This window comes from Callospermophilus lateralis, chromosome 3 (assembly GCF_048772815.1).
Source record: "Callospermophilus lateralis isolate mCalLat2 chromosome 3, mCalLat2.hap1, whole genome shotgun sequence".
NCBI classification, from domain to species: Eukaryota; Metazoa; Chordata; class Mammalia; order Rodentia; family Sciuridae; genus Callospermophilus; species Callospermophilus lateralis.
The window spans coordinates 108,132,558-108,160,413 of NC_135307.1; the positions used below are offsets into that span (position 1 = coordinate 108,132,558).

The window sequence follows — 27,856 nt, forward strand, 5'->3', positions numbered from 1 at the left end:
GAAGCCTGAAGGATCTTCTCTTTATTTTCAGTGTTCTGAAATTTCACAATGATATACCTTGTGTGGTTCTATTATCTATTATGCTGTGTTCTCAGTGGGTCCTTTTGACCTGAAAATAAATCTTTACTACTTCTAGGAATTATTTTGTTAACGATTTCTTCCCTTCACTTTCTCTGTTCTCTTTCTGAAATTTCTAAACTTAGAACTATATGTCCTAGGTTCTCCTCGAATCTTTATCTACTTTTTTTCTCCTATTTTTCATCTCTCTTTCTCTGTTCTACTTTCTCAGAGACTTCTTCAACTTTATATTACAATTTAATGTGTTTTAAATTTTTGTTATATATATTTTTTAATTACCAAGAGCTCTTTTTCCATATATATATATATATATATATATATATTTTTTTTTTTTTAAAACAATGCTGCTGTTGTTTGCTTTAGTCTCTTTCTTATTAAAGGCTTTCTTTGAAAGTCTGATAACTCTTGATTATCTATCATTTTAAAAGTGGGGAGCTGCACACTAATTGGCACTGTGAGAACATAGCTAGACTTGACATATATGAATTGTAGTATTGGATGATCTAGTTGGCCATTTCAGTGAGGAAACCTTGCTGTCAGTGTCCTTGGATTTTTCTTTAGGGTTGGTTAGTTTTTAGAGCACATTCTTTCAATCCCTTGCTGGAGCTAGGGGTACAGCTCAGTGATAGAGGGCTTTCCTAGCATGCAGGAAACCCTGGGTTTTTGATCCACAGCATCACAAAATGTAAAATCAATAAGTAAATGACAAAATTCTAAAAAAAAATATTTTGCCTGGAAGATACAAACCTCAATACCAGCTTTCTGAAGCATTAAAAGGAAGGCAGGCAGGAAGTATATATATTCATTTAATCTCCCTCTTCTCAGTACAGTACCTTGTCTTCAAAGGTATCTTGTATCCCTTAGTCCAGAGACCCTCTCTTTTGCTTTTTCTAAAGAATAAATCCTTGATTTATTTTTTAAAGTTGTAAATGGACCTTTATTTATTTATTTATACGCAGTGCTGAGAATCGAACCCGTGCCTCCCACATGCTAGGCAAGTGCTCTACCACTGAACCACCACTCCAGCCCCTAAATCTTTAATTTTTGCTGGAGAGAGAAGAGCATCTAGGGATACATGAGTTCTTAAATTTTTAAAAAAAATATTTTTGTTAGTTGTTCATGGACCTTTATTTTATTTACTTATTTATATGTGATGCGGAAAATCAAACCCAGTGCCTCACACATGCTAGACAAGTGCTCTACCACTGAGCCACAACCCCAGTCCCCTTAAACAACTTTCGACCAATTTTTCTAACTATAGTATAACATCTCTACCCCCCATCCACTACAGACAGCCAATTCCTGAGTCTTTAGGGAATTTCCCAGTGTCAACAGGCTAATTTTCAGCACTTCCCTCTACTGGCTAAGAATTCAATCTTCTTCATTTATTTTTATTTTAAAAATTTTATTCTTTTTAGTTATGATACAACACCCTGACATAATCACAAACACATGTAACCAAACCCTCTCCAATTCAGTCCCTAGCACTTCTACCTGACCTCCAGGATTCAATTTTCTTGGGACTCATAAATCATTTAAAAATTGCTCATCCCGGGCTGGGGATGTGGCTCAAGTGGTAGTGCGCTCGCCTGGCATGCGTGCGGCCTGGGTTCGATTCTCAGCACCACGTACAAACAAAGATGTTGTGTCCGCCAATAACTAAAAAATAAATATTAAAAAATTCTCTCTCTCTCTCTCTCTCTCTCTCTCTCTTTCTCTCTCTCTCTCCTCTCTCACTCTCTCTTTAAAAAAAAAAATTGCTCATCTGCTTTGCAACTTCCAATGTTGTTGCCTTCTCTTCTGTGTTCTTCCATATTTATATGGACTTATGCCTTTAAAAAAATTACTTTACCATTGTTTCAGGAGAGGGTGAAAGGAAATAAGAACTATGTGTTCAATCTATCAATTTTACATAGAAATTCCTAGGACTTCTTTCCCTCAATGCCCACATGAGGTCTTTACAGGGCCAAAGGTGCCTCCTTGCCTTCTGTGAAAAAGAAGATCTTTCAATGAATCACTCTTTGTATAAAAGCATATCTAGAAGATCAAGACTATCCAGATGCACTTCTGTATGCAAAGGGTTCACTTGTGTACCTTCACTGGTAATGTCACTTACCAGTATGCGAAAAATATTCAGATTAAGATTTTTTTTAAAATAGTATATAAAAAGCTAAAAGATGCAAGATGTTCTTGGTATTAAATGGGGAAAAGACTCTCAACCTAGCCAAAAAGAAATCAAAAGTAATTTTCTAAGACCACACATATATCAGGGAGAAAAGGGGAAAAAATCCAACATCCTGGGTACCCACTCCAAACCAAGTAACTTATGCCAATCAGCATTCTCAGCTTATCATGTGCTAAAGCACATATCATCATGGAATGAGCTACACATGCAGTCCTTTGATCCTCTATCCAAAGAGTACTTATGTTATATGTCGGGTCTTTACAGTTCACAGACTTGACATGAACACAATACTATTTTGATGTTATTTCTATAGTTTATCATGAATGGATCACGTTGTCGGACTAGGTTATCTCAGTATCAGAAATCAAATAGATATTTCTTAGTCAATAACAAGAAGCAATTATTTCAACAAGTGACTCTTGATTCAAAAACAGCACCCAGACAAAAAACAGCACCCAGATATTAACTACAGAAGCAGCTCACACTTGCTCTTAAGTGTCCATTTTAAAGGAACCCAAGTTTCAGAAGCAAGCCAACATTCTACCAGCCAAGCTGGGAATGCCAGGAAAGGCAATAAAGGCAGTTAAGTACCTGCACTGATCCCCCATGGCGGTCTGCAGCCAAGTGAGACGTCAGGTATGAGGTATTGGTCTGCCGGCTGGGCTGGATTTCCCACTCTCCTCGGCGCTCTGACGATGCAGTCTGCTCAGGCATTAGGAAGCATGTCAGCAAGATATGGAAGGAAAGGTGAAGCAACAGCAAGCATAAACAAAATCAAGTACATTAGTGCCCCTGAAGGTTTTGTTTTGGGTTTGGATTTTAAACTAACCACTGCTGCAAAGCACTAAGAAAAAGTTAGCATGGCTACATTCATCTCAGCCTGATGAGCCAATACGTGAGACTATAGTACACCATCCTCATCCAGACACACAAAAACCAGTAATGACCAAAAGCAGGAGGCAAAGGGGAACATTCAAAGCTGGAATCACCTTTTCGCTTCCACATTAGTAAAATTTCAGTAGCCACTGAGCAGACCAAATTCAGAATTTTAAGATTGTTGAACAAAGGAAGACTCATATTTACAAATCATTTCACTGATTAAAGATCTGAACAGATAGTAGTAAATAAAGAAAATCCCTGGATTAGGAATCAAGAATAATATGCCTTTCCCTTAAATAAGGAATCTACTACTCTCAACATTAACCTCCATGAGACTTTCTACTAAGATAAAAGGAGCAGTGGCAGGAATATGCTTTCTTATCTAAAAGAATGAACAAATTATCTTTTCAAAAACAGATTCATATGTCAAGAATAAATGACGGGGAGATAAGAAGTCTTGATTGTTTTCTGGTTCCTCTAGTTAACAGCCTCTAGTTTGAAATTAGAAAAAGTTTACATGAAAACTATGAATTATTTTCTCCTAGAATGCAAAAGGCAGATCTTTTCTCTGCAAAAGGAAGGCCTCCAGTTAAAAACCTCTTTGGATTCTGCTTTCACCTTTGCTGTCATTCAGGCTCTCTTCATTCCTTCTTTACCTGTTTTTTAGATTTCATACTATTCTGATCTTGCTCATATGTGACTTTTGTTCTGAAGAATCTGTTTAGGTGCCTCTTCCCCTGTGCCAGATGGCTGAGGAGGTGTTAACATCATCATGCTCAGCTGTAACAATCCTAAGGTTCTACAAAAATGAAAAATGAGTAGTTGGAGAGGCAGCAAAGAGGGATTAATAAATCAAATTTTAATTGCTGCTGATATAAACAACAGCAGGGGCTGGGATATGATACTGCTGCTCTGTATGAAAACCAGTAAGGATCCTATAAATCTTAAAAATGTTTGTAACTATAATATATTCTAAAGAAAAGGAAGAGTAAGAAAGCAATGATTTGAGGCTTTTTATTTGCGCTTCTGCTGCAGGACTTCACTGAGGAGAGTTGCTTAAAGCTCATCCATAAGTCAATTAAAAGGCATTTCCCATAACGCAGCTACAACTTACTCATCGTTATTAATGAAAATGAAGTAACGTGGGTAGTAGCACTACAGAGGATCCTAGTCATGTTTTCTCTGATATTCCTTGGAGAATGAGCAGATAGTCTTAAGATGGTGGCTATTATTAATTTGCTTGCTATATAATATTACAGAAGAGGAGTTTGGTTTTATACTGCTATTCTCTTATTAGAGAGAATTAAAAACACCCTAAATGTCACTCTCCCATTCTTTTTTCTTCTTTCTTTCTTTGTAGTAATGGGATTGGAAGTCAGAGGCATTTTAACATTATACTACATCTCCCCTACACTTAACTCCCCCTACTTTTTAAAAAAATTTGAGGCAGGGTCTTGCCAAGTTGCCCAGGCTAGGCTGGAACTTGTGATCCTCCTGCCGGAGCCTCTTGAGTAGCTGCAATTACAGGTGTGGGCCAACATGACCATCTTTCCTTCATTTTTTCTGCCGAAAGACATTCAGGTATTTATCTTCCAAAATAAGATGGTGTATATGACATAATTATACTATTATATAAATTTACTGATGGTGTCTATATTTTATAGCACTTAATTTATTCTGACTACCACTAAAGATCCAAGAACACACCCATTCTTTTTAATATTAGAAGTAATATCTATAACTAATATCTATTAGATTCTCTGGGACTTTTTTGTGTGTAATATTTAAGTAGAATATTTAAGCTTCTACACTATTACACAACGCTGTCAGTTCTCCAATTCTTTTAAAATGATCAAAAAAATCCATACAAGTCACTTAATATTGTTTTGAGTTTTATGATATATATTCAATTTAATTACTACCTTCTCATGATTATACTGTTTTTTTGCATATTTTTAAGAGTAGATAATATTAAAAACTGCTGAGAATGTACACTCATACACATTCTGTGAGTGTGTGTCTTTGTATGTGTGGTGGGGAATGAACTCAGGGCCTGGTGCAAGCTAAGCAGGTACTCTACCACTGAGTCATACCCACAGACATCATATGCTTTTAAGGTTAAGAAAGCCCTGAGAGCTAATCACTTATTATTTCTATTTTTATTTAAATATGTATCAGAACTGTGGTTTGATAATACTGTCTGATTCACAGGATTATGTACTAGTTCATATTAATTCTGGCTAAATAATTTCTTGGAAGAATTAAGATTTTTGTTTAAATGAAATAGCAAGACATTTTTCAAAGACTAAGAGTCACATTCCACCTCCATTCTCAAAGCAATATGCATTTACCTTTTAAAGACAGAAAAAAATTAACATTCCTGATTCCTTCATAAATACTTCCACTGTAACCAAGCAAAGACATGACTCATACCACAGCCCTCCAGTGCCTTTTATGTCTACTGAAAGCAATATCACCAAGTGATAGAGTTGAATTTAGGGGATGTTTTATGGCTTTGGAAAATACTTTTCATTAAAATGCTAAGCTTTAGGGCAATTCACTTCTGGAATTTAAAGGCTGAGACTGGTACCTAAAGACCAATGTAGTAAAATGGGCTGTTCATCAGTTTTACAAAGTAGCTGAATGCATAGAAGTCAGATGAAACCAAGGATGCTGACAACTATATTTTCTGCTAGAGTAACTAACTTCCTCTGCAAAGTATTCTAGGCAACACTGTGTACACAGGATCTATAATTAGGCATGATCAGCACAGTAGCTTGTTAGACAAGCAAGCCAGTGGAGATCAACATGTAACCACTTCATTCTTAAATCTTTCTCACACACACACTCACACACACCACACACCCCTATCTAAACGGCAATCAAAAGGCTCATGGGTAGAGGAGTCATTCAGCAAGATCAATTTCACTGCATTACTTGAAAGGCAGAGGTCCACATAGAGAGATTTAAGTCCCCAAAGGCAGAAGCAGGAATCTCAAGAAGTGGTACCTCCCTGGGGAAACGCTTTAAAATCTTCAGTTGTGATTGCATTACCTGTGTAAAAATGCTTGGTGTACTGTGCAGTAAGTAATGTAGAAAAAAGAAAGCTGCAATCCAACATAGAATGTATCACAGCAAAACTAACAAAAAGCACCTAGGAAAAAATATATAACACTGTGAAAAGGTGAAAACCACCACCTGTGCCTAGAGCAAAAGAGGTGATGGAGACTATCCTTGCGGTCCATTTGGCAGGGATTAACTGACACTAACAACAGGGTGGGAAACACTGTCTGAAAACGTCTCAGCTATCACCCCTATCTGTGGCTTGAAAATTATTTCAAATTTCTACTGGAAATAAAGCTACTGTTCTGACAGAAGACAAACATCTTGCTCTTGAGGCAAATAAATTACCAAATCCTATTCTTCATATAAAGTTAATTTTGAAAAATTGATTGATTGATTACATTAACAAAGAACTTTACCCATTTCATTTTATGGCTCCAAAATTTTTTAAAAGTTGCCATCTACAAAAAACATTTTGGCCTCTCATGTCAGTCTTATTAGCTTTATTAACTGTCTTCAACTATAAGAAAAATAGAGATTGAATAGTACCAAAAGATTAACAAAGAATATACTAGACCATATTTTATTTTATCACACTTTCAAGATAAATAATTTTTCTTTCTTTCTCTTCTTAGTGCAAATAAGTAAAAGGCAGAAAGTATGGGGCAAGCATTTTAAGAAATTTGGGGTGGGGTATAGAAGACCTTGACAAGCCAGGGAGAGTGGTGCACGCCTATAATCCCCACTACTTGGGAAACTGAGGCAAGACAATGGCAAGGTTGAGTCAATCTCAGCAAGTTATCTCAAAAAATAAAAAGAGCTGGGGATGCTGAGACAGGAAGATCACAATTTGAGGTAAGCCTCAGCAACTTAGAAAGATTCTCAGCAATTTGTCTCACCAAAAACAAAGAAAAAAGATCTGGGGGGACTAGGGTTGTGACTCAGCAGTAGAGTGCCTACCTAGCACATGTGAGGCATTGGGTTCAAGCCTTAGCACCACATATAAATAAATAAAATAAAGGTATTGGGTCCACCTATAACTAAAAAAATTTTTGAAAAATTAAAAAAAAAAAAAAGACCTGGGAATGCAGCAGTGGTCAATTGCCCCTGGGTTAAACCCCCAGAACTGAAAAAAATGAAAATTAAAAACAAGACCTTAACAAGTGTAGAACAAAAACAATAAAAAAGTATCAACAAGAAAGGTTATTGAAATGTATATTTCAACAAAGCTAAAAACTTCCTTCTATTAAGGTAATGAAATAGAATCAATTTCCTTGTGCCAAACAAGGGTTACTCCAGGCAATTCCATCATTTGTGCCAAAAACGACTTCTTGTATTCTACATACAAACTTGATCAAATATGAGAGATATTTTAAAAATCACTGACAACACAAACAACCTGGAAGAGATTACATCAAGGATCAATATTATATATGTTCATGGAAAATCAGAAGTATAGATTCTGTAAAACTCTTAGAAAAAAAAATCACATGAAGCATTCTAGAAGTTTGCAACTTGAGCTGGGTACCTAGGCATATGCCAGCATTCCCAGCTACTAAGAAGTCTGTGAACATAGACTCCCAACTCTAAAAAGTGAGTAAATTAAAAAATGGTATAAAACACTCCTCCATGGATGGCACAAACAATCCCTTTGATGGAATTAGTTCAGGACCACCAAGTCTCATCTTACAAGGAGATGGCTCAGAAAATAGGGTGTTTGCTGAAACACAAAATATTGGAGAATGTGGGCAGCAGAAAAAATTTTTCAAGATGAAGTAGAGAATTAAGAGCAGAGTTAAGCAATAGTGACTAGGTGACAAGACAGAAGAAATGGTTTTTTGGGTTTGCACTTGTTTGTTTCAGTGCTTCCCTAAGTGTTAAAGCCCCAGAATGAGGAGTGGCCCAATCCTGCACTGAGCTCTGTGCTGCAGAGTAGTCAGGTTGTGCATGCAAACCCTACACCTGTGCTCCTGCAGCATGTCAGGTAACTACACGCCAGTTAAAGGAGGCAAGTGATCTCTGAGTGAACTAATATGCCTTGATTAGCAAATCCTGAGCCTCAGTGAAAACTAAAAAGTACTGCATTAAAGCAAAGGGCAGTGGCAAACACCTCTATTCCCAGCTTGCGGGGGTGAGGCAAAAGAACTGCAAATTAGAGGCCAGCTTAAGTAACAGTAAGATCCTATTTCAAAATAAAAAATAAAAAGATGCTGGGAATGCAGCTCAGTGGTAGTGGCCACTGCATTCAATATCTAGTACAGAGGGAAAATAAAAAGTACTCTCTAAAAAGAAGGGAGGGCTGGGGATACAGCTCAGTTGCTGAAGTGCTTGCCTAGCATGCACAAGACCCTGGGTTCAATCCCCAGCACCACAAGAAAAAGAAAGAATGGAGAATTGATCATCTTCTGGTATTTTACTGGACATTTACCAAGAAAGATACTCCTTTTATGAAGACCTCTAATTACTTTGGCTACTTAGCAGTCTGGCCTTATCTTCCTTTTGGAAATGTTATGCTCCTAACAAGTTTATTCAGTAAGCATGACAGCACTAAACCACAAGTTTTCTAAAGCCTATATATTCCTTAAACCATTCCCTTGGAATCTAGAACAAATAAATACATCTGAACTACTCTTACTGGAAGACCATTTTCTTCAGAATTCAATATGATTTGACTCTTAAATTTTGTTGCTTACTTTTAAGTGTAAGGTGGTATTGAGTTAGTTTAAATATGGTTTTTCTGGAAGGAATGAGAGATCAGTTTTGTCGATCTTAAGTCATATTTTCCTTCCTCGTCACACTGGAGAGTTTGCAGAGAATAAACTCCCTTAAATATATGCTGCATATTCAAGAACATAAGAATAACTGCCATTTTGAGATTTAGTGTAAGTAGTAGGATACCATATCTGTTAGTTTAATAGCTCTTGAAGGCCAGTATGACTCTTTGTAATCTCAAAAAGGATCTATTCTCTCTAACCTTCTAGGCTAAGTAGCTCTTCTGCCACAGATGCCCACCAAAAACCTATTAAGTAATTGGGGCCGATGGAATAAAAGAGAAACAGTATCAAAGTTGCTAAACCATCATATTGTATGTTTGTGTAGAATTTATATGAGTAAGTATTGTCACAAGCTTGGGATTTAAAATTCTTCAAGAGCAGAATGAGCATTGCTGCAGGTATATCTTAGTCAGTGCAATATTCTATATTAGTATGTTAACAAGCATACTAAATAAAACCTTTGAAGTATAATATATTGCCTACTAATATCAGATCTGTGGATACCTGTAGTACTTATTCCCTCACTGAATTAAATTAGAGAATCCAAGGAAGTTTTAGCAGGTGGAAACAGGCAGAACTATTAAAGTTTTAATCCTCTTCCTGCTGAATAGTAATGCAGAGTTTTACAAAGAGAAATCAGAACCATGGACTTACCATATTTGGAACTGAGAATGGAGAAATACCAAGGGTAAAGTGATAGAAAAGATTAACCCACTGGGATCTTTTCGAATGGATCTAGCTTTTAGAAATATTTACTTTATCTAAACTCAAGATTTAATTATATTTCCCTAGACAAAATTAATATTTAAAATTTGTTTGTAATCATTTAGTATTAAAATAATTTAGCTGGGTGAGGTGTCATATACCTGTAGTTCTAGAAACTCAGAAGGTTGAGGCAGGAAGATCACCAGTTTAAGGCCGCTTTAGCAAATTAGTGATATCCTGCCTCAAAAAAGAAAGGGCTGGGGCCAGGCATGGTGGTGCAAACCTGTAATCCCAGCAGCTTGGGAGGCTGAGGCAGGATCATGAGTTCAAAGCCAACCTCTGAAATTTAACAAAGCCCTAAGCAACTCAGTGACGCCTTAAGCAACTCAGTGAGACTGTGTCTCTAAATAAATTACAAGAAAGAAGTAGGGATGTGGGTCAGTGGTTAAGTGCCCCTGAGTTCAATCCCTAGGGCCAAAAGAGAGAAGAAAATAGGAAAAAGAAAGGGTTGTGAATGTAGGTCAGTGGGTAAAGCACCCCTGAGTCCCAAGAGGGGGAAAAAAAGTTTAAAAAGACAGACCTAATATATGTAAGTTTAAATTCAATTCTTTGGGAACCACATTTGGGGTCTATTATTGCATGTACGACCCAAAGAGAATTCAATTCAATATACCTACAATCCAGACCAGCAAAACATAATTTTCCCAGAACATGAGGCAAATAGATTCTCATTGTGATGGAAAAGAATATGATTATCTGAACATTTTTATATTTTATATACTTTTTAAATATTTCATATTTTATTTTTGAGCCCACAAGGGGTCTACTTCTGAGTTATATCCTCAGGCAGCCACACCCTACCTTTAAAATTTTGAGAGGAGGTCTTGCTAAATTGCCCAGATGAACCCTGAATTTGTGATCTTCCTGCTCAACCTCCTGAATAGCTGGGATTACAGGTATTATGGTACTATATGGCTTGAAGGTATGTTTTTTTTTTTTTTTCAGCAAATAACTTCTGAGTTGTTGTTGTTTGTTTATATTTTTGTTTCTTACATCCCTTTCCTTGAGCAGATGATCTAGCCCTTCTTTGGCTGCCTAACACAAGAAGAATGGCTCTTTGTGGGAAATGAAAAATAAGGAAGAAAAATTCACAATTTTTTTCCATGGAAGGTTAAATAAAAAACTGTATTACAAACATCTGATTTCATCAACACTCTTTGTTTAATAGATTCATTCACCATTATTCATTCAAACAATTATTTATCAAGTACCCAGACAATGATTTTGTGTTAACAACAAAAATCTCTACTTTCACAAGGCTTACATCTGAGAAGATGAAGGCTTCAGCTAGGTTAAATGTCCTATGGCCAAAATCTTGGCATAGGTGAGCTGATACCAAGTTATAAGTTCCTCTTCTTTATCCTCCTCCTCTTAGTATAGGACTAAACTAAGCCTGTTAGCCTCCAGGTTCACTCCTGTACTACACAGCTGATAGACAGATTTACTTAGAACAAGGAGAGTTTTCAAGCATTATCATCAATGTTATCTCTATACCTTTACTCCCAAATATTTTCTAGCTCTCTTTTGAGAAAGACCTTCTGTCTGCTAGACCTCTTCTTTTTTTTCTGAGTGTTCTTTGGATTAAACCCAAGGGCTCTCTACCACTGAGCCACATCCTAGCCCTTTTTACATTTTATTTTCTGTCAGAGTCTCACTAAATTGCAAGGCTGGTCTAGAATTTGTAGACCACCCTCCTACACCAATCATAAAGATTACAGGTGAGTGACACTGCACTTGGACACTAGACATCTTCAGGGGCAATATACTGCTACTATTTTAAACTCAAGATACATGTGGTCCATACCCATAATCCTAGCAGTCTGGGAGGCTGAGGCAGGAGGATTGTGAGTTCAAAGCCAGCCTCAGCATAAGCAAGGTCGATAAGCAACTCAGTGAGACCCTGTCTCCAAATAAAATACAAAAAAAGGGCTGGGGATGTGGCTCAGTGGTTAAGTACTCTTGGGTTCAATTTCCAGTACCAAAACAAAAAACAAAAACAAAAAAACAAAGCACGGGGCTAGGGTTGTGGCTCAGTGGTAGCACGTGCAAGGCTCTGGGTTCGATCCTCAGCACCACATAAAAACAAATAAATAAAGGTATTGTGTCCAACTACAACTAAAAAATAAATATTAAAAAAAACACACCACCTTAAGATACCTACATAAATCCAAATAAATTCCTCCCCCCACATTGCTATCTCTAATGATAGTAACACCTGCTTCCTAATTATCTAGGCTCAAAATTTCAGCAAAAGCTTTGACTCATCTTCTTAATCCTAACATACATGTGGTCTGCAAATTATGGTAGACTGCATCCCTGTAACATTTTCAATTCTATTTTAACTACTTTACCCCATCTAGGTTTCCTTTGGCTTTCAAGGAAATTCATGGCCTTCTTATTGGTCTCCACTCTAGCTGTCAGGATATTACCACCTTCTTGGCCAAAAGATTTCCAAAGCAAAAATTTTTTTTAAAATAAATTCTTTTTTTTAAAGAGAGAGAAAGAGAGAGAGAGAATTTCAATATTTATTTTTCAGTTTTTGGCAGACACACATCTTTGTTTGTATGTGGTGCTGAGGATCGAACCCGGGCCAGGCGAGCGTGCTACCGCTTGAGCCACATCCCCAACCCCCAAAGCAAATTTTCATCATTATCATTCCTCTGTTAAAAACCTTTAGTCCCTATTTATACTGAAATTAAGCACCAATACTGCAGCCCAACATTCCAGGAGCCTCATCAAATGGCTCCAACCTATTTTTTTACCTTTGTCTCCTATGATTCTTTATCCATCTCAAATATTTTAGCAAAATCAAACTAGATTATTATTTTTCATGTATTCTTTCTTCTAAGAACATTTCAAATGCAACTTCTTTCATGAAACAACTTGTTATGTTCAAACTATATAAAATGTCTTCCTTTTTCAATCCCAGGTGATAATAATATGTAGTTTGAAATGCTTATCTGTTTTGCTTTGTGATATAGTTATCTGGCTACTTGGCTTATCTGCCAGCTTTTTGAGTACAAGCACTCCATACTTGGTATCCATAGGATATGCTTTCACATAGCAGGTCCTCAGCTCAGATTTACTGAGTCAAAGTTGCTGAGAAAAGGTTAGCTGTCTCTGAAGTAAATATCTTGCCCATCTCTATCAAGGAAAGATTTCATTTTCTTCTGTTGCTGATTTCAAAACCTGAAAAGAATTAGTCTGGAGAAAAAAAACTGTTTCAATTCTTAAAGTAATAAAGGGACATGTTTGGCTGCAAAGACTCTCTACCAAAAAAAGAAAGAAAAAGAAGACCCTGAAGTTGGAAGTAATGAAACCACAACATAAGACAATGAAAAAGTTGAATAGACACTAGAAATCCATTTACCCTAGTGAAGAAAGACTTTTACCTAGCAAGGACTTGGAATTCTGCTGGGAGGGAGGTGTAAAATTTGCACCAATGTGGGGAATCCCAATTCCATAGCAGCTATGGAATAACTAAAAATTGTGAAAGAAGGGGGAGGGAAAACAAACAAACAAACAACAGCAACAACAAAAAAACAACCAACCAAACAAACAAAAAACCCCAACTAACCAAAGAGAAGACTTTCAAGAGTCAACTCTTCAAAAATAAGCTATTGACTGACAAATGAGATTCTCCTAAATAATTATATACAACGATGATTCTACTTTCTTTAATAGTAGACCTAAAATTTACTGTGTTAAAACCTTTCTATACTGGCAATTCAGATTTTCAACTACAGCTTTTCCCCATCCTTTTAAAATCCATTCAAAACAATAGCAATGATTATGAATTCACTGAAGCAGAAAAGATAAGCTAAAGGAAACATGTTTTAGTTCAAATAAATTCTAAAAATATGAGCAGGAATATATGTTGATTATGATTTCCCTGATTACTTGTCTATTTTGTTTCCATACACTTTTCTCTCCAAATGTATTTTTATTATAAAATAATAAAACTTCATTATAGAATATTTTGGGAAAATATTACTCAGAGTACTACCACTTTCAACAGTAATTCTGCTATTTTGGCAAGCCCATTGATTATCTAATTTTTTTCTTCCCCTAAGGGGAAATCATGAGGCAGTTACAGTTTTATGTTTTTATCTCTTCACTATACAAACCATTTCATTTTCAAGTTGTTATAGTTTTCCTAAATGCTATTTTTAGCAGCTATATTATATTCTACTGAGTAAATATCTTACAATTCACTTTACTATATTTACTTATATAGTAAATATATGTATACTTATTTACTATAAGCTAGTTTACTCAGTAAAGGATTTGAGGTGGATCCATTACCAGTCTTTTATCAAGAGTAGCTGAATCTTTGCTCTGACAGTGCAACAGTCTTAGGCATAACCTATATTTGGGTTGTTTTATTATGATTGATTCCAAGAAGTAAGATATTCTATCAGAAAAGATAATAACTTTATCTAATTACTTTTTAGACAAATTGTATCAATTTGCAAAGTCAACAACAATATACAAGTCTCAGTTTAACTGTGCCCTCACCTGCCCTGGTTATTATTAGCATTTAAGAGAAAGGAGGTAGAGAGAACTGTAAATGTCAACAATATTATGTTGTGAAATCAGAAGTCAGTCAAATTGTTAAGTCTTAGTTAGACATCACTTTCTTGTTTTTTTTTTTTTTTTAATGGTGCTGGGGATCCAACACAGGCCTCACCACATATGCTAGGCAAACACTCTACCACTAAGCTACATTCCCCCTGCCCTTGCCTCCCTATTTTTATGTGCTAACAAATTTTTCCAGTCTTTACACATTTTTTTAAACCATTAAGTCATACATTTTGCTGAGAGTATATAGCTATTGGTGAGTAGTCTCTATCTGTCAATGTACTCATCGTACATGTATGTGAACTTCTTCGATGTGCTATTCACAACATATGTACTTGCACCAATCCACTTATGAGCTGATATATGTTTTCGTATCTCTTTTGTAAAAATGTCTGTTAATATAAAAAATGTAAGGGAGGAGGAGGGGGAACAAGCCAATCTTGATATGTGATGATTATGTGCATATATGATGTCTATTATTTTTTATCAGGGTCTCCATTTTTATCTTAGAAATATAAATGATATAAAAGTACTTTTGTCATAATTACCTCTCAATCAGCCCTGCCTATAGTTTTTCTTTTTTCTTGGTGGGGGGGGGGTGAGGGCAGGGTTGGGGAATGCACCCAGGGCCTCAAACATGATAGATAAACACTCTTATCATTGAGCTACATTCCCAGTCCTTCTAAAGAAATGTTGTCAAATTTATTGTATTTGCTTCCTCTGTCTTTAGGATGAGACAGGTCCCTCATCTAGATCAAGAACACTAGTTTTGGGGTTGGGGTTGTGGCTCAGTGGTAGAGCGGTTGCTTGACATGTGTGGGGCACTGGGTTCGATCCTCAGTGCCATTTAAAAATAAATAAATATAATAAAGGTTTTATGTCAATCTACAACCTAAAAAAGATTTTTTTTTAAGTGATCATTAGTATCCCAAATAATGAATAGTAGAGAACTAATGATGAGGCCTTCTCAGGGGTCAATCTATGATCTTGGCCAGCTCTAGAATTAACTTGGGTACAGTGACAAGGTGTAGTGTGGAGGTTCCACTTCATGCTCAGGTCAGCTGGAAATCTAAATGATTTTATACCCAGCAAGCAAAAAACAGAATTGGCATGAGCTCCAGACTGGACTATAGATGAGACCCAAGGTGGGCTATTGGTATACCCTGTCCATCGAGCAGATCCTTTGGGCCTGTGGCCAACTGCTTTGGATTCTAATTCACATTTAGTTCCCCACTTTCAGCCAACACACTCTGACAGGCCCAGATTCTCCAGACTAGATGCTTCATATAAGGCATGTGGCTATGTCTCAGTGCAATTACACATATCCTGGGGGTTCTAGAATATCATATCAAACCAGTGAGAAATGGTGAGCCTTTTTCTTTAACTTCAGAATACACTAATGCACAGAAGCTGGATAATCTGAGTTTTAATGTTAGGTAGAAGACAGTAAATGTCTGAAATGATGAAGGACCAATACATACCTGATTCCGAAGAGGCTGCTGTTGTGATGGCCGATCCCTGTGTGTGTGGCTCTCTCGAGTTATTGCAGATGCACCAGAATCTACATGAACTGATCCTACTGGAGTAGGCTAGAAAATGAAATAAAAGTCAAGTGGGATAAACAAGGCTACTTGATGTCTCTGCAAAGGACAGCATAGCATTGTTCTAATTTTCATGGAGTAATTAATTCTTTTCAGCTATCAGAAGAAATTTCAAGGAATCTTGCCTTCTTAGTTTGCTAATCTACAAAAGGTGGTAGTCTGGACCTCAATAGTTCACTGGGGAGTAGATTACCTTTGAAAGTTAAAAAAAAAAAAAACATCCTATGGTAGTATCTGTTAGCACATTTTCAGGACCTGTGGAGCTTTGGCCAGAAAAGCAAATCCAAAAGTTTATTATGGTGCTGGGTTCCACGCCTACAGAAGCCAGGTACCAGACCAGCATATGTAGTGTCAGCTTCTGAATCATTCAATGAAAACTCTAAAAAATCTGGCTTAAATTCTAAAATATTTCAGGATATACAAGTTATAGTCTTAAAAATGTATAATTTCTGCTTCCTAACTTCAGTGAGAGCAACCTATGGCATCATCCTGAAAAGGTTGGTACATGCAAAGTCTAAAATCAAAAGACTTTTTCTCCCCTGCAAGGATTTAAAAAGACTGGAAAATAAATGAGTGGGGGCAGTGTGGGTATAAGAAAGAAGGTGATACAATAAAAAAGATGATACTCACAATAGGCCTCCCAACCCAGTCATAGGCATAGTCAAAGGTGTAGCCTTTCCTTTCGAAGAGGTCTGTGAAAAGGGTCCGTAAATACTCATAATCAGGTTTTTCAAAGAAATCTAATCGCCTGACATATCGAAGGTAGGTTGCCATCTCCTCTGTTAGGAAAGAAGTGAAAGGCCATACTCATTAGCTGACACTTCCCATGGGGCTAAGCTCTGGGCCACATAGGGGTATCTGTAGAAACCTACACTAGTATTTTCTTTATGAACCAAATAAAAGTGATAATCCCCAGTCTGAATAACAATGAAAGGAAATGCCAAATGCACCCTTTAGATACAGATACCAAGTAAGGAATCTACCTCCTTAAAGTGTTAAGCCATACTGGTTGGAGAATCTTTTTAGTATCCTACCTGGAAAGTTCTCACAGAGAGCTTCAATGGGAGTATTCCTTTTGGTGTCACCAATTTTTTGATATCTTTCTTTTAATGTATCAGCCTGTGAAAATTAAAGAAAAAAAATTACCTGGAAAGGGCTGGTAGTTATGAGAGGTTTGATATGTTTTCAGACACAATGACTGTTTTACTCAAGTTGGCAGAATTTGTCACTCAATCCCAATTTTATTTCCTCTCTAATACTAACAAATAAGAAATATAATAGAGATGGTATATTTAGGTATGTACTAACATCTGCTGGATTCTGGGAAGTTTTCCTTGCAGATATATTTAATAGTCTCAAATAAACATTATTAAATGTGATGAGATGAACAGCTAGGATAAGAAAACAAAAACACTGTGGCAATATTTTCAAAACTATAGCAGTTTAGTAATCTCCCAGGCCACTAGAGTTCAACAGTGATTCAGCCTTCTCCCTCTTATATCAGCTCTATATAAGATTGAAAGTATTGCCTAATCCAAGTGGGGGAAACAGTTTCACTATATATATTAAGAAGTTGAAGAGAAAAAAAGTGCTTATGAAAAAATGCTTTTCAATAATGTGCTTCATTAGTAAAAAAAAAAAAAAGTTACCTATGGTATAGGCTTGGCTAATAGTCAATTTTGAGTACATTCGTGGCTCAAAGTAGCTGAAGTCTTATATGCTCAGGACTAGACAAAGTACTTATGGATCTTGGACCAACAATGAACTCTTAAGGGATTCTCATCAGGCTCTATCTAGCCTGCTGCACCCAAATTTAAGCTACAATGATATAAAGTAAATTGGAAAGATTTTAAATCTATCACTATCACTATAAAATGATTCATGGGCCATGAGAGCATTTCAAACAATTAATAATATTGTTCACTAATGTACTATTTGGCTACATGATGAGCAAGTAGGATTTATAACTATTTGAAAGCTGTCAATATTAGTGAGAAGATGGGTATGACTAGGAAAAGACCACAGATGAGCTATCAGGGGAGAAAATTAAGCACAAAAAAACTAAAATATTCTTAAACATGAAGGGTACTTACTTTCTACAGTGCAAAATGAATCATTCTGCCCTTCTGGCTATTGATTTTCTTTCCATACTAACATGATCAAAGAAATTACAACTAAAAATATGTGTGACATTCAGGTATCTAAAAGGATTTAAGATGGCTTGCTCACCATTTCCTAGTCTAATAGCCAGAAGCACAGAGTAATCATAATGTTTAGAATTGTATAAATGAATAGTTAACTCTGAAACATACTCACTCTACTGATCCCTTCTTATGGAAGTCTACTTAAACTCCACATGTTTTGCAAGGAATGGCCATTGTCCATAAAGGTATTTATTCAATAATACACTTGAACAGCAATGCTGAGCCTAGATTTTCATTTCAGTACAGGTGGGTTCTTAGCCTACACAGGATAAGCAAATATTTTCCAGTTCCCCTTAATGGCATCCCCTGCTAGTCTTTCTGGTAAAATGTGTAGCAGCTGCTGTCATCAATTTGTTCCAGAAATTCCCTGACACACTGGGAACATTCCTCCTGCTACATGATGGTAGTGGAGGAGGGATACCAACACAGAGAGAAAAGCAGCACTTATGCCAAGGCTAAGAGGGAATGAGAAAAAAAATTATGGAGAACTGAAATATAAAGAAGGATGGATTAAGATGAGAAAAAAAAATCAAATGTGAACAGAAACAGCTCCTAAAACCTAGGTGGGAATTTACAATGTAGACTAATTTAACTAATCCCTGGCTCCTCGTTTCTGTAGCCATTCTTTCCTTTCGTGTTTCTTAGAGGCATCAAGCCAGCAGCACCTTCTTTAACAACTGCACAGAGACAAAGCCCTCCAATGAACACTTTCAAGGATACCTTGAGTCCTTGCCAGGGTAGGCTGCCTCGAAGGAAATACATGAACATATGGCCTAGGGCTTCCAAATCATCTCGACGGCTTTGCTCTAAAAGGGAAGACAGATCACACATTATGTTTGCAGTTATTAAAGCAGAAGGAGGTTCAAAAGCAAGTAATCCCTTCAGAAACCTTTCTGCTCTGAAAAGGCTTTTACTAATTCTTTGTACATCTAAACCAGAAATAGTATTTAAAAACAAAAGACAATGTGTACTTCCTTTGTCTAGATCTGTTGGCAAGAAGACAGCACATAAAAAGAGCAAATCTTAAATTAAAACCAAGCCCCAATCACTCAATAGTGAGCAACCCACCCCTCACTCAATGCTGTCACCTGCCTGAAAGTGAGATAACTTAAATAAAATGCTATTTCCAGTATATGGGTTACAATTACCCTTTCGTTACCAACAGGGAAAGTGAGCAGCAGATTAAGCAGCTGAAGCTGTTAAAATAGTCCATTCTGGCTAGGTCTGCAAAGACACAAGCTGTAGAATGCCTGGCATACATGCTTAGCACTTTTTATTCATCACTAAAATTAACACTTAAAATTCATTTTCATGTAAGCAAACCACCTCTTAGTTCCTATTATATTTGTACCATGTCCCGTAACCACCTTAAAAATTTGAAGTTCATTAGTCAGGTGTCCTCTATGAGAACATAAAACAGAGTGCGGGCATTCTTGGAGCTTAACTAAAACAAGTTGCTGTGTTTTTCTTTGAATTAATTGAGAAGATTGTTTTAAAATGGAACTTCATTTCAGAAAGCTTCTTGTACATTCTTTAGCTGTCTGAATAGTACATGTCTCCATTTCTTATTTGCCAATTATGGTTCATTGCAAACATTTTATGTGTCTGTTTTTCAGAATAAAGTTAAGGGCTTTCTCATAAGAAATTACAGAAGACTTAAGAGGCTACCTTTATTTTATTTTATTTTTATTTTTTTGTAATGCTGGGGATTGAAACCAGCATTGGAGGGAGGCACTGTAACAACTGAGCTATATCCCCAGCCAAAAGGCTACCTTGATGTGGGCTAAGATTTGATTGTAGGGCTTTGTTTTGTGTGCAGAAAGTAAAACTGAAGATTGCCATACAGTCAAGAAAAGCCATCCAGTTAACTCCAGATAGAGAAATGCAATGTGTTTAACCGCTGCCTAGAATTATGGGAAAATTGCATGAGAAAGAATGAACAGTACTCTACAAGAAGATGAAGAAAAGATAATTTTCTGTGGTCATTAATGGAAAAAAGAGAAAGCAATGGCTGAGGATACAGCTCAGTGATCGAGGACCTCCTTAGTGAAGCCCTGGATTCAATCCCCAGAACAAAAAGAGAATTAAAAAGGAGGCATCCTGACAGAGAAATAAATAATACTGAGCTGGTATATATCCTCTGAAATGATCTTAAAAAGGATGAAATAAAATAGCAAGAACATCAGACAATTTTGTCTACACAGCTTGTTTGAAGTTTGGACAAAATATTACATATGACTGAAAACAAACAATTACACAAAAAAAACAATTACAAAAAAACAGTGCAACAGAACAGAGAGACAAATAAAAACCAGCAAGAAAACAAAGGGTGAGTTGAAGCCTCCCACAAAGTAGGGCAGAGAAGGAAACACACTCTGCAGTTTCTCACACTGCATCACACCTACATAACCGCCTCTCCCTTTTTAAATCCACTTCCTGTGACAAAAATTCGGAAGGAAGGAAGGAAGGGAGGAAGGGAGGGAGGGAGGGAGGGAGGGAGGAAGGAAGGAAGAAAACAAAAAACCTTACCACACAAATGGTAGAATTTAAGCTAGTTGAGCACTAGAGGGCAAAACTCTCCACATTTTCAGCATTATACAGGCCCATAGAAAAAAAATTTCTCTCATGGCAAAGCCAATTATAAAATGAAATTAAAAACATTTCAAACTCACTCAAATAATAATGATACTTTTAAGTCCTGAGAACTGTGGGGAAAATAGCTGTGGAATATGAGATAATAGGAAAAACAAGGGTTCCTAAGTTAGGTCAATGACCTAGGTCTTGGTTCATCATTTCCATTAATTTAATCCAGTGAAACTGAAATTAAGCATGGCCAAGTCACCAATATGGGGCTTCAGTTTCCTCATATGAAATTAAAGTGGTCAGTGTAGGTAGTATGGAAAAATCACTTTCCAGCTCTACCACTCTAAAATAGTCATGATAAATAAATCTTTTCAATAAAAGTAAAAAACAGTTCCATATTTCTTTGAACACTTCACACTTGTTCATTATTTCCACAGGCCTTCATTTTTTCATGGAGGATATTTTATTTTCAAAGAAAAAAGATTTTTTATTTTCAAAGAAAAAAGATTTCAATACCAGTGAAACCAGTAGGACAAAAAATTCTTCATTCCCAGCGCTTTAAGAGGCTAACAAAAAAGGGTAAAGGAGTCCTCCCAAAAAATCAGGGAACAGACTGCAAAACTCCTCTTTGGATCCTATCTGGAGTTATAGTTGGAAAACAAAAACACCCTTCAACCCCACAAAGGCCTGCTTTTTACCGATCAGAAAGATGCACTTGGTTTACCTATATTACCTTCGTGATTTTAGGTTACATATATTTTGTTGAATGAAAGAGATAATGTAACCCAGTGTTCTCATGCTAATCTTAACCATTCAATAATACAAATTAGGTTGTCTTAATCTGTGGGAAGGTGGCTATTATCATGTTATGAAGCATGAGATCCAAGCCAAATGGAATCAACTGATTGTGAATTTTCCTGCTTTTAGAATCATGAGCTATATAAACCTCTTTTCTTATAAATTACCCAGTTTCAAGTATTCTGTTCTAGCAATAGAAAACAAACTAAGACAGGCATGGTGCTTTCACATATATTATCCATTTTTAACCCTCAAAACATCCTGCTCAAGTATTACTCTCATTTTACCAATAAGTGTTAGGAAGATTAAGTAACTTGTCTGAAATGACACTGATAAGCACAGGACCTTCTAGTTTAATTTTAAAGTATTACATTCAGTAAAGTGAGGATTTCCATATGGTAACTTAAAAAAATTTCCTGATAACATTCATGATTTTAATTCACGCTGTATCACACTACTGTGTAATGTCATTTTATTCTTCACTATCAACAGAATTCTCATCTGAATACATATGTAGTTTACTTAATAAGGCAACTTAGTGAATTGATACATTAGTCTTCAAAATAACCTATTAGTGTGTAGCAGTTCATTAATATTTACAAACCTTATATAATTAGCTGAGTCAGGGAATATGAACCTGATAATATTCTGTTTACATGTCTATATTCTAGGATTTGATTTTCAAACATTTTAATCACCTAGGAATCTTTTCTCCAAGTAGAAATTTTCAAGAAAGCCTGATTTATAAAACAAATAAAAACGGAAGCTTTTCTAGAGAAGGTAGCATGAGGTCCAGAGCTCTGCCAGCTTGGCCTTCCCACTGTTCCTTAGGCTTCTTTTGCACATACTCTTTCCAGCTAGTTCCTCGAATTGATAAGGAAGTCTTCTGCTTTGATTAAAGATTTTAGTAAAATTTATACAGTTTTTTATTTTTTAGTTGTAGGCGGACACAGTACCTTTATTTTATTTTTATGTGGTGCTGAGGATCGAACCCAGTGTCTCATGCATGCTAGGCAAGTGCTCTCTCTACCTCTGTGCCACAACCTTAGCCCCTATACAGATTATTAATTGCCAATAAAATACAAGACTCATGGTAAACGAAATATATATATATATATATATATATATATATATATATATTTAGTTATGAATGGACACAATGCCTTTATTTTATGTATTTATTTTTATGTAGTGCTAAGTATGGAACCCAGTGCCTCACACGTTAGGCAAGTGCTCTACCACCGAACCACAACCCCAGCCCCACCAAATATATTTTCCAATGTATAAGTCAGAATCTCTTCTTTTTAAAGAATTATGCAGTGAACAGAAGCCTAATCCTTGTTTTAGTGAAGCAGGCTTCCTTAATGCAAACATCAGCTTGGTCCTTTTCAGGATGGTCATACAGGAGTTCATAGGTCTGTATGTACCAAACTCATTACTAGATACTCAGGAAAGTCATTACTTTACCATTTCAATTTCTTTTCTTTTGGGGTGGGTACTGGGGATTGAATCCAGGGATGCTCTGTCTCTAAGCTTTATCCCCAGCCCTTTCTACTCTTTATTTTGAGACAGGATCTCACTAAGTTGCCAAGGCTGGCCTGGAACTTGAGATCCTCCTGCCTTAGCAGGAGGGTTACAGGCATGTGCCACCATGCCCAACTATCATTTCAATTTCTCAAACATAAAAATCACTTACCTTGTGATACAACCACAAGTTGTAATGAACAATGGGGATAAATTGTTAATGGTATAGAAAGTTGTTCTAATGACCTGCCCCTTTCATGGAGCAGAAAATAAACACACCTTTGCCAAGATGCGTGTTGATAGACATATATCTTGCAGTTCCAGTTAAACTTTTATGCTCCCTATAAGGTATGTGTTTTTTGGTTTCAGGGTCAATGTATTCCTTGGCCAGTCCAAAGTCTATAATGTGTATAACATGCTCTTTTTTATTGCCTTGTCGGCCAATCAGAAAGTTCTCTGGCTTGACATCTCGGTAAATGAGATTCTTTGAGTGCACATATTCCATTCGAGATAGCTAAAAGAGAAAAAAGGAAAAAAAAAAAAAGGTGGAAATACTTAAATAAGTATATTGCAATTAAAACATGAAAATATTTTCTCTTGCCAGCATAAGGTTTTTGGATTTTTTTTGTCTCATTTTCCCCTTTTTTTTGCAGACAGGGTCTTGAAATTCCTGGCTGAAGCAATCCTCTTATCTTCCCTCACCCAAGTGTCTGGTACTACAGGTGCACACACTGCGCCTGGCTCAGCATAATTTTTTTTTGTTTGTTGGGTTTTTTTCAGCACTAGACATTGAACCTAGGGCCTCATGCATGCAAAGCAAGCACTCTATCACTGAGCACATCCCTAGCCCTCAACATAAATTTTTACTGAAATAAAAATAAAACATCTCTACTTTACCATCTACTTTCCTGACTATAAAGCAAAAAACTACTTTCTTTCACAAATAAATAACAACTGTCAAGATTATAAATAGGAAGCTAGTGCATTGGCTAAAATGATTTACCTCATAATGTCACATTTTCCAAAAGATGACTGGGATTAACTAAAAGGAAAGAAGTATTCCCAAGGTAGGATGTCAGACAACTAGGGGCTTCTGAGACAGGTCCAGTGACACATCTACCTATTGACCACATCTCCTATCCTCAATTGGACAATAGTTCCCCACCCAGCTCTCACTGTTGTAGAAATAAGGAAAGTGAGGTCTAGAGAAATTAACACTGGTCTGACATCAGAAAGCTAGTCAGTAGCAGGGACACAACTTTTTTTTAAAAGTAAATATAACCTGGGGCTGGGATTGTGGCTCAGTGGTGGAGAGCTTGCCTAGCATGTGTGAGGTACTGGGGTCGATCCTCAGCATCATATAAAAAATAAATAAATAAAGGTATTGTGTCCATCTACAACTGAAAAAACAAAAAAGTAAATATAACCAAATAATAATCACAACATTATTTCAAATTCATTCAATAATTTTATATACCAAGTTTTTCTACTTACTTAATATAGAAAAGGAAGCTTAGACATTTAGAGTCAGATGTCAAAGTCAATTTTTCTTTTCTTTTTTTCAGTCCTGGGGATTAAACCCAGGAACTCACATATGCATGCTGGGCAAGCATCCTTCCACTGGACTACAACCATAGCCCATCAATTTTCTAATACTTCCAATTTTTTACTGGATGGGTAAAACCATTAGCATTTCAAATGAATAAAGATGCATCTGTATCCTTTCTCTTAAGGCCTGTCAAGCTTTTCAAATGAACGGTTGCAATGTTTGTTAAGCTGGTATCAGTATATAATTTGGGAGAAGCTGCAAGAGCTGCCTTTTGGCCAGTTTAAAGTGTGTAATAGGAGAGAACTAAGGCAAATTCTTGGTTACACAACTCTGAATGAGGGTTAGTGCAGGGGGTTACACCCTCAATCTCTTCTAAAATGCTACAGTGAAAGAAGAGTACATGACAAAACCTTTAAAATTTATAAATAAAACACTAAAGAAATTACTTTACACTACAACTATATCTAAGTATCCTCTTTCTTTCTAATCTAAATTATATATTATTACTTCAGTTTAGGGCAGGGTTTTGCTCCAAGGTACAAATTCTTAAAATACAGCAAACTGCAGATTCAGTGTGACTTCTTTGAGTTAACACTTTTTGCCCCAGCCAACTTCCTAGAATGCCATTAGCTTATAAAAACCAATTCACAGCTAATTAATAACCAAAAGGCCCATAAGGATATGGGGGGGGGGAGTGGCCTTTTGGAGTGGCAATGACAACTTACCAACTGGATGGCTATCATTAACACCGTCTTCAAAGTAAATGTCCGGTCACAGAGGTCAAACAAATCCTCCAAGCTAGGGCCAAGAAGCTCTAGCACCATGGCATTGTATTTCCCACATGGTCCAAAGTAGTACACTTGTGGGAGACCTTCACCTGAAAGCAGAGGGGAAATGAGATATAGAATGGGAGACACAAAAAACAAAGAATGAGACAATTGCTTTAACAGTGAATAAGATATAAAGTTCATTTTGTAAAATTTCCATTTCCTTTCACAGTCCCTACTGGAAAAGTTAAAGTGAGCACAATAGCTTCAATGGAAACTAATAATGTGTAGGAAAGGCTAAGTCATTACACAATATGTTCAAATAAGCAGTTATTTAATACCAGAGTGCCAAAGGCATTTCCACTGCTACATAAAACAGAGAATGGTCCTTGATCCCTTATTGGAACAGAGTGTAAACTATTCTTCCCAAAGGATGCCTGAAAATGCAACATCATAAAAGGTTCAAAGGATGGCTCGCTGAGCTCAAAGACCAGGCTAATTGACCTTGTTGCATTAGCTAGTTTCATTAGCACTCCTTATGCTTCCTGCCAAAGCCACATGGAGCTGTTTGCAACTGCTGCCCCATGGAGAACTCAGATTGAAGGGGTGAAGTCAGAGAGGGTATAGCCTGGCCCCAGGCCAACACAACTGGCTCTTTTCTCACAGGGAGTCTCTGTAGTGCTCTGTTTTCTATCAGCTGGAGAAAAGTCAACAGACACTTAGCATTTGGTTGCTGATAAGCAATTATGAAGGGAAAAAGAAGAGGAAAACAAAAACAAAAACCAGGTTTGGTTTTTCCAAGATTTGAAATTCATAGTTAAAAGATGCCAAAACCTAGGCTTTCTTACCGAAGTGGCAACTTGAGAATGAATTTCCCCCTTAAAGTGTACTGGAAATATGAGGCATACAATAAACACATGTTACTGGCATTATGATAACAGTGCATATTTATGAAACTATAGAACATAAAAAAATTATCCGGTTTCACAGAGCAGAAATATTTCTATCTCACATATTTATGTAAACCAGTCCACAGTCATATATGACATTAATTATTGTTAGCTTCTACTTCTCCAAGCGTTTTAGACAACAAAACTCCATCTTCCCATTCTCATCTTATTTGTAGGGGTGAAATACGGGCAGAGTAATATACATCTAATATATCCTACTCTACAGGGAAGGTCTTGTATATCTGGAGTTAGTGATTTATTGCTATAGTTAAATAGGTCTATACAGCAATATTTATTTCATGTACTGCATTAGTCTGTCTTGTTCCACTTAAATACTAAACATTAGCATTTTCTTTCAGTATATTCATTCCTGGATTGTATCATCTAATATAGTATAATCTGCTCCAGCTAACTTTAGTGGTTGTTTTCATTTTCCCTGTCTCCAATAAGGAAACAGGAGTAATTTGAAGTGTCTTTTTCCCCCTGCCGTTCTGAAGAAGTCATTTTTTTCAGTTTATTTAAAATACACAAAATCTAACAGCTGTTTCCAATGAGTCCTGCTAAGAAATCCAATACAAAACACTACCCTAGAGATTTATTGCTTTTACTATCAGATATACAGTAGACGGAGTTAGGAAACCTTTTATGTCCTATTTAATATTTTTTGATGCCACCACAATTGTATTTTCCTAATACAATATAACATTCTTCAAAGCTAGCTGTGGTACACTCTGTCAGGAGCCTGCCCAATATCCATTCCCCCTTATTCCTATTTAATAACAGAACTTCTGACTGTTGCAAAAACCAACTTACTCAGTTAAAACTTTCTAGTCTCACTTGACAATCATGGAAACAGTAATCACTGGGTGGAGTCATTCTAGAACAGTTCTTTCAAGGGAGCTTACTCAAATGGGAGATATTCTTTGAAGGTTCTCAAGTCATTACACCTTGAGAATGTAAGACAGCTCCAAGAATGGATAGAGAAAAACCAGAAGAGTCCTTCATTCCTCTGGAATAGCCATGCCAATGTTGGACTTCCCTTCCTCCTGGATTTTTCTTAACTAAAAGAAAAATCAATCTCTACCTTGACTGTGTTACACCTATTTGAATTTTTTTAAACAGCCAAATCTAATCTTAATTAATAAACATTTTATTCCTTTAAATTGGCTAAATTGCATATCTGGGCATACTATCCTCTTTCCTAAAGTAAAGTCATGCCTCCTTAGAAATATAATATTGGCATGATTTTCTAGACTTGTAGCCAGTGCTTAAGGATCAGTTAAATGAGACAAATGATCTTGTTTTCAACAATTTTTAGTACCAAATCTAGGCATCTCTTGCCAGAAATTCCTATGTATGTTTACTAGGAATTCACAAAAGTATTTTGAGTAATGTCTATAATTTATAACAACAATGCCAGTCAAAACTCCTGCCTAGGGCTGAAGTTGTGGCTCAGTGGAAGAGCACTCGCCTAGCATGTGTGAGACGCTGGGTTCGATCCTTAGCACCACCTAAAAATAAATAAAATAAAGGCATTGTGTCCAACTATAACTAA

General features: G+C 36.4%; 1 protein-coding gene and 1 non-coding gene across 5 annotated transcripts in view; one reads left to right on the top strand and one right to left on the bottom strand.

Annotated features, from left to right (window-relative positions):
* Positions 1–27,856, bottom strand: part of Csnk1g1 (casein kinase 1 gamma 1) — a 158,987-nt gene that overhangs the window by 23,460 nt on the left and 107,671 nt on the right. For 3 of the 4 annotated variants that reach the window (XM_076850930.1, XM_076850929.1, XM_076850933.1), the window contains 7 exons: positions 25,310–25,461; positions 23,315–23,549; positions 18,851–18,936; positions 16,961–17,045; positions 16,557–16,705; positions 15,807–15,914; positions 2,855–2,965 (listed from right to left, as the gene is read on the bottom strand). In XM_076850930.1, coding sequence (XP_076707045.1) covers positions 2,855–2,965; positions 15,807–15,914; positions 16,557–16,705; positions 16,961–17,045; positions 18,851–18,936; positions 23,315–23,549; positions 25,310–25,461 — 926 coding nt within the window. The remainder of the gene's footprint in view (positions 1–2,854; positions 2,966–15,806; positions 15,915–16,556; positions 16,706–16,960; positions 17,046–18,850; positions 18,937–23,314; positions 23,550–25,309; positions 25,462–27,856) is intronic. The other variant, XM_076850932.1, reaches the window with a different exon arrangement.
* On the top strand, positions 21,253–21,366 carry LOC143396160 (small nucleolar RNA SNORA26). The gene has a single exon (XR_013091033.1). It is a non-coding gene; the product is annotated as a small nucleolar RNA SNORA26 (small nucleolar RNA).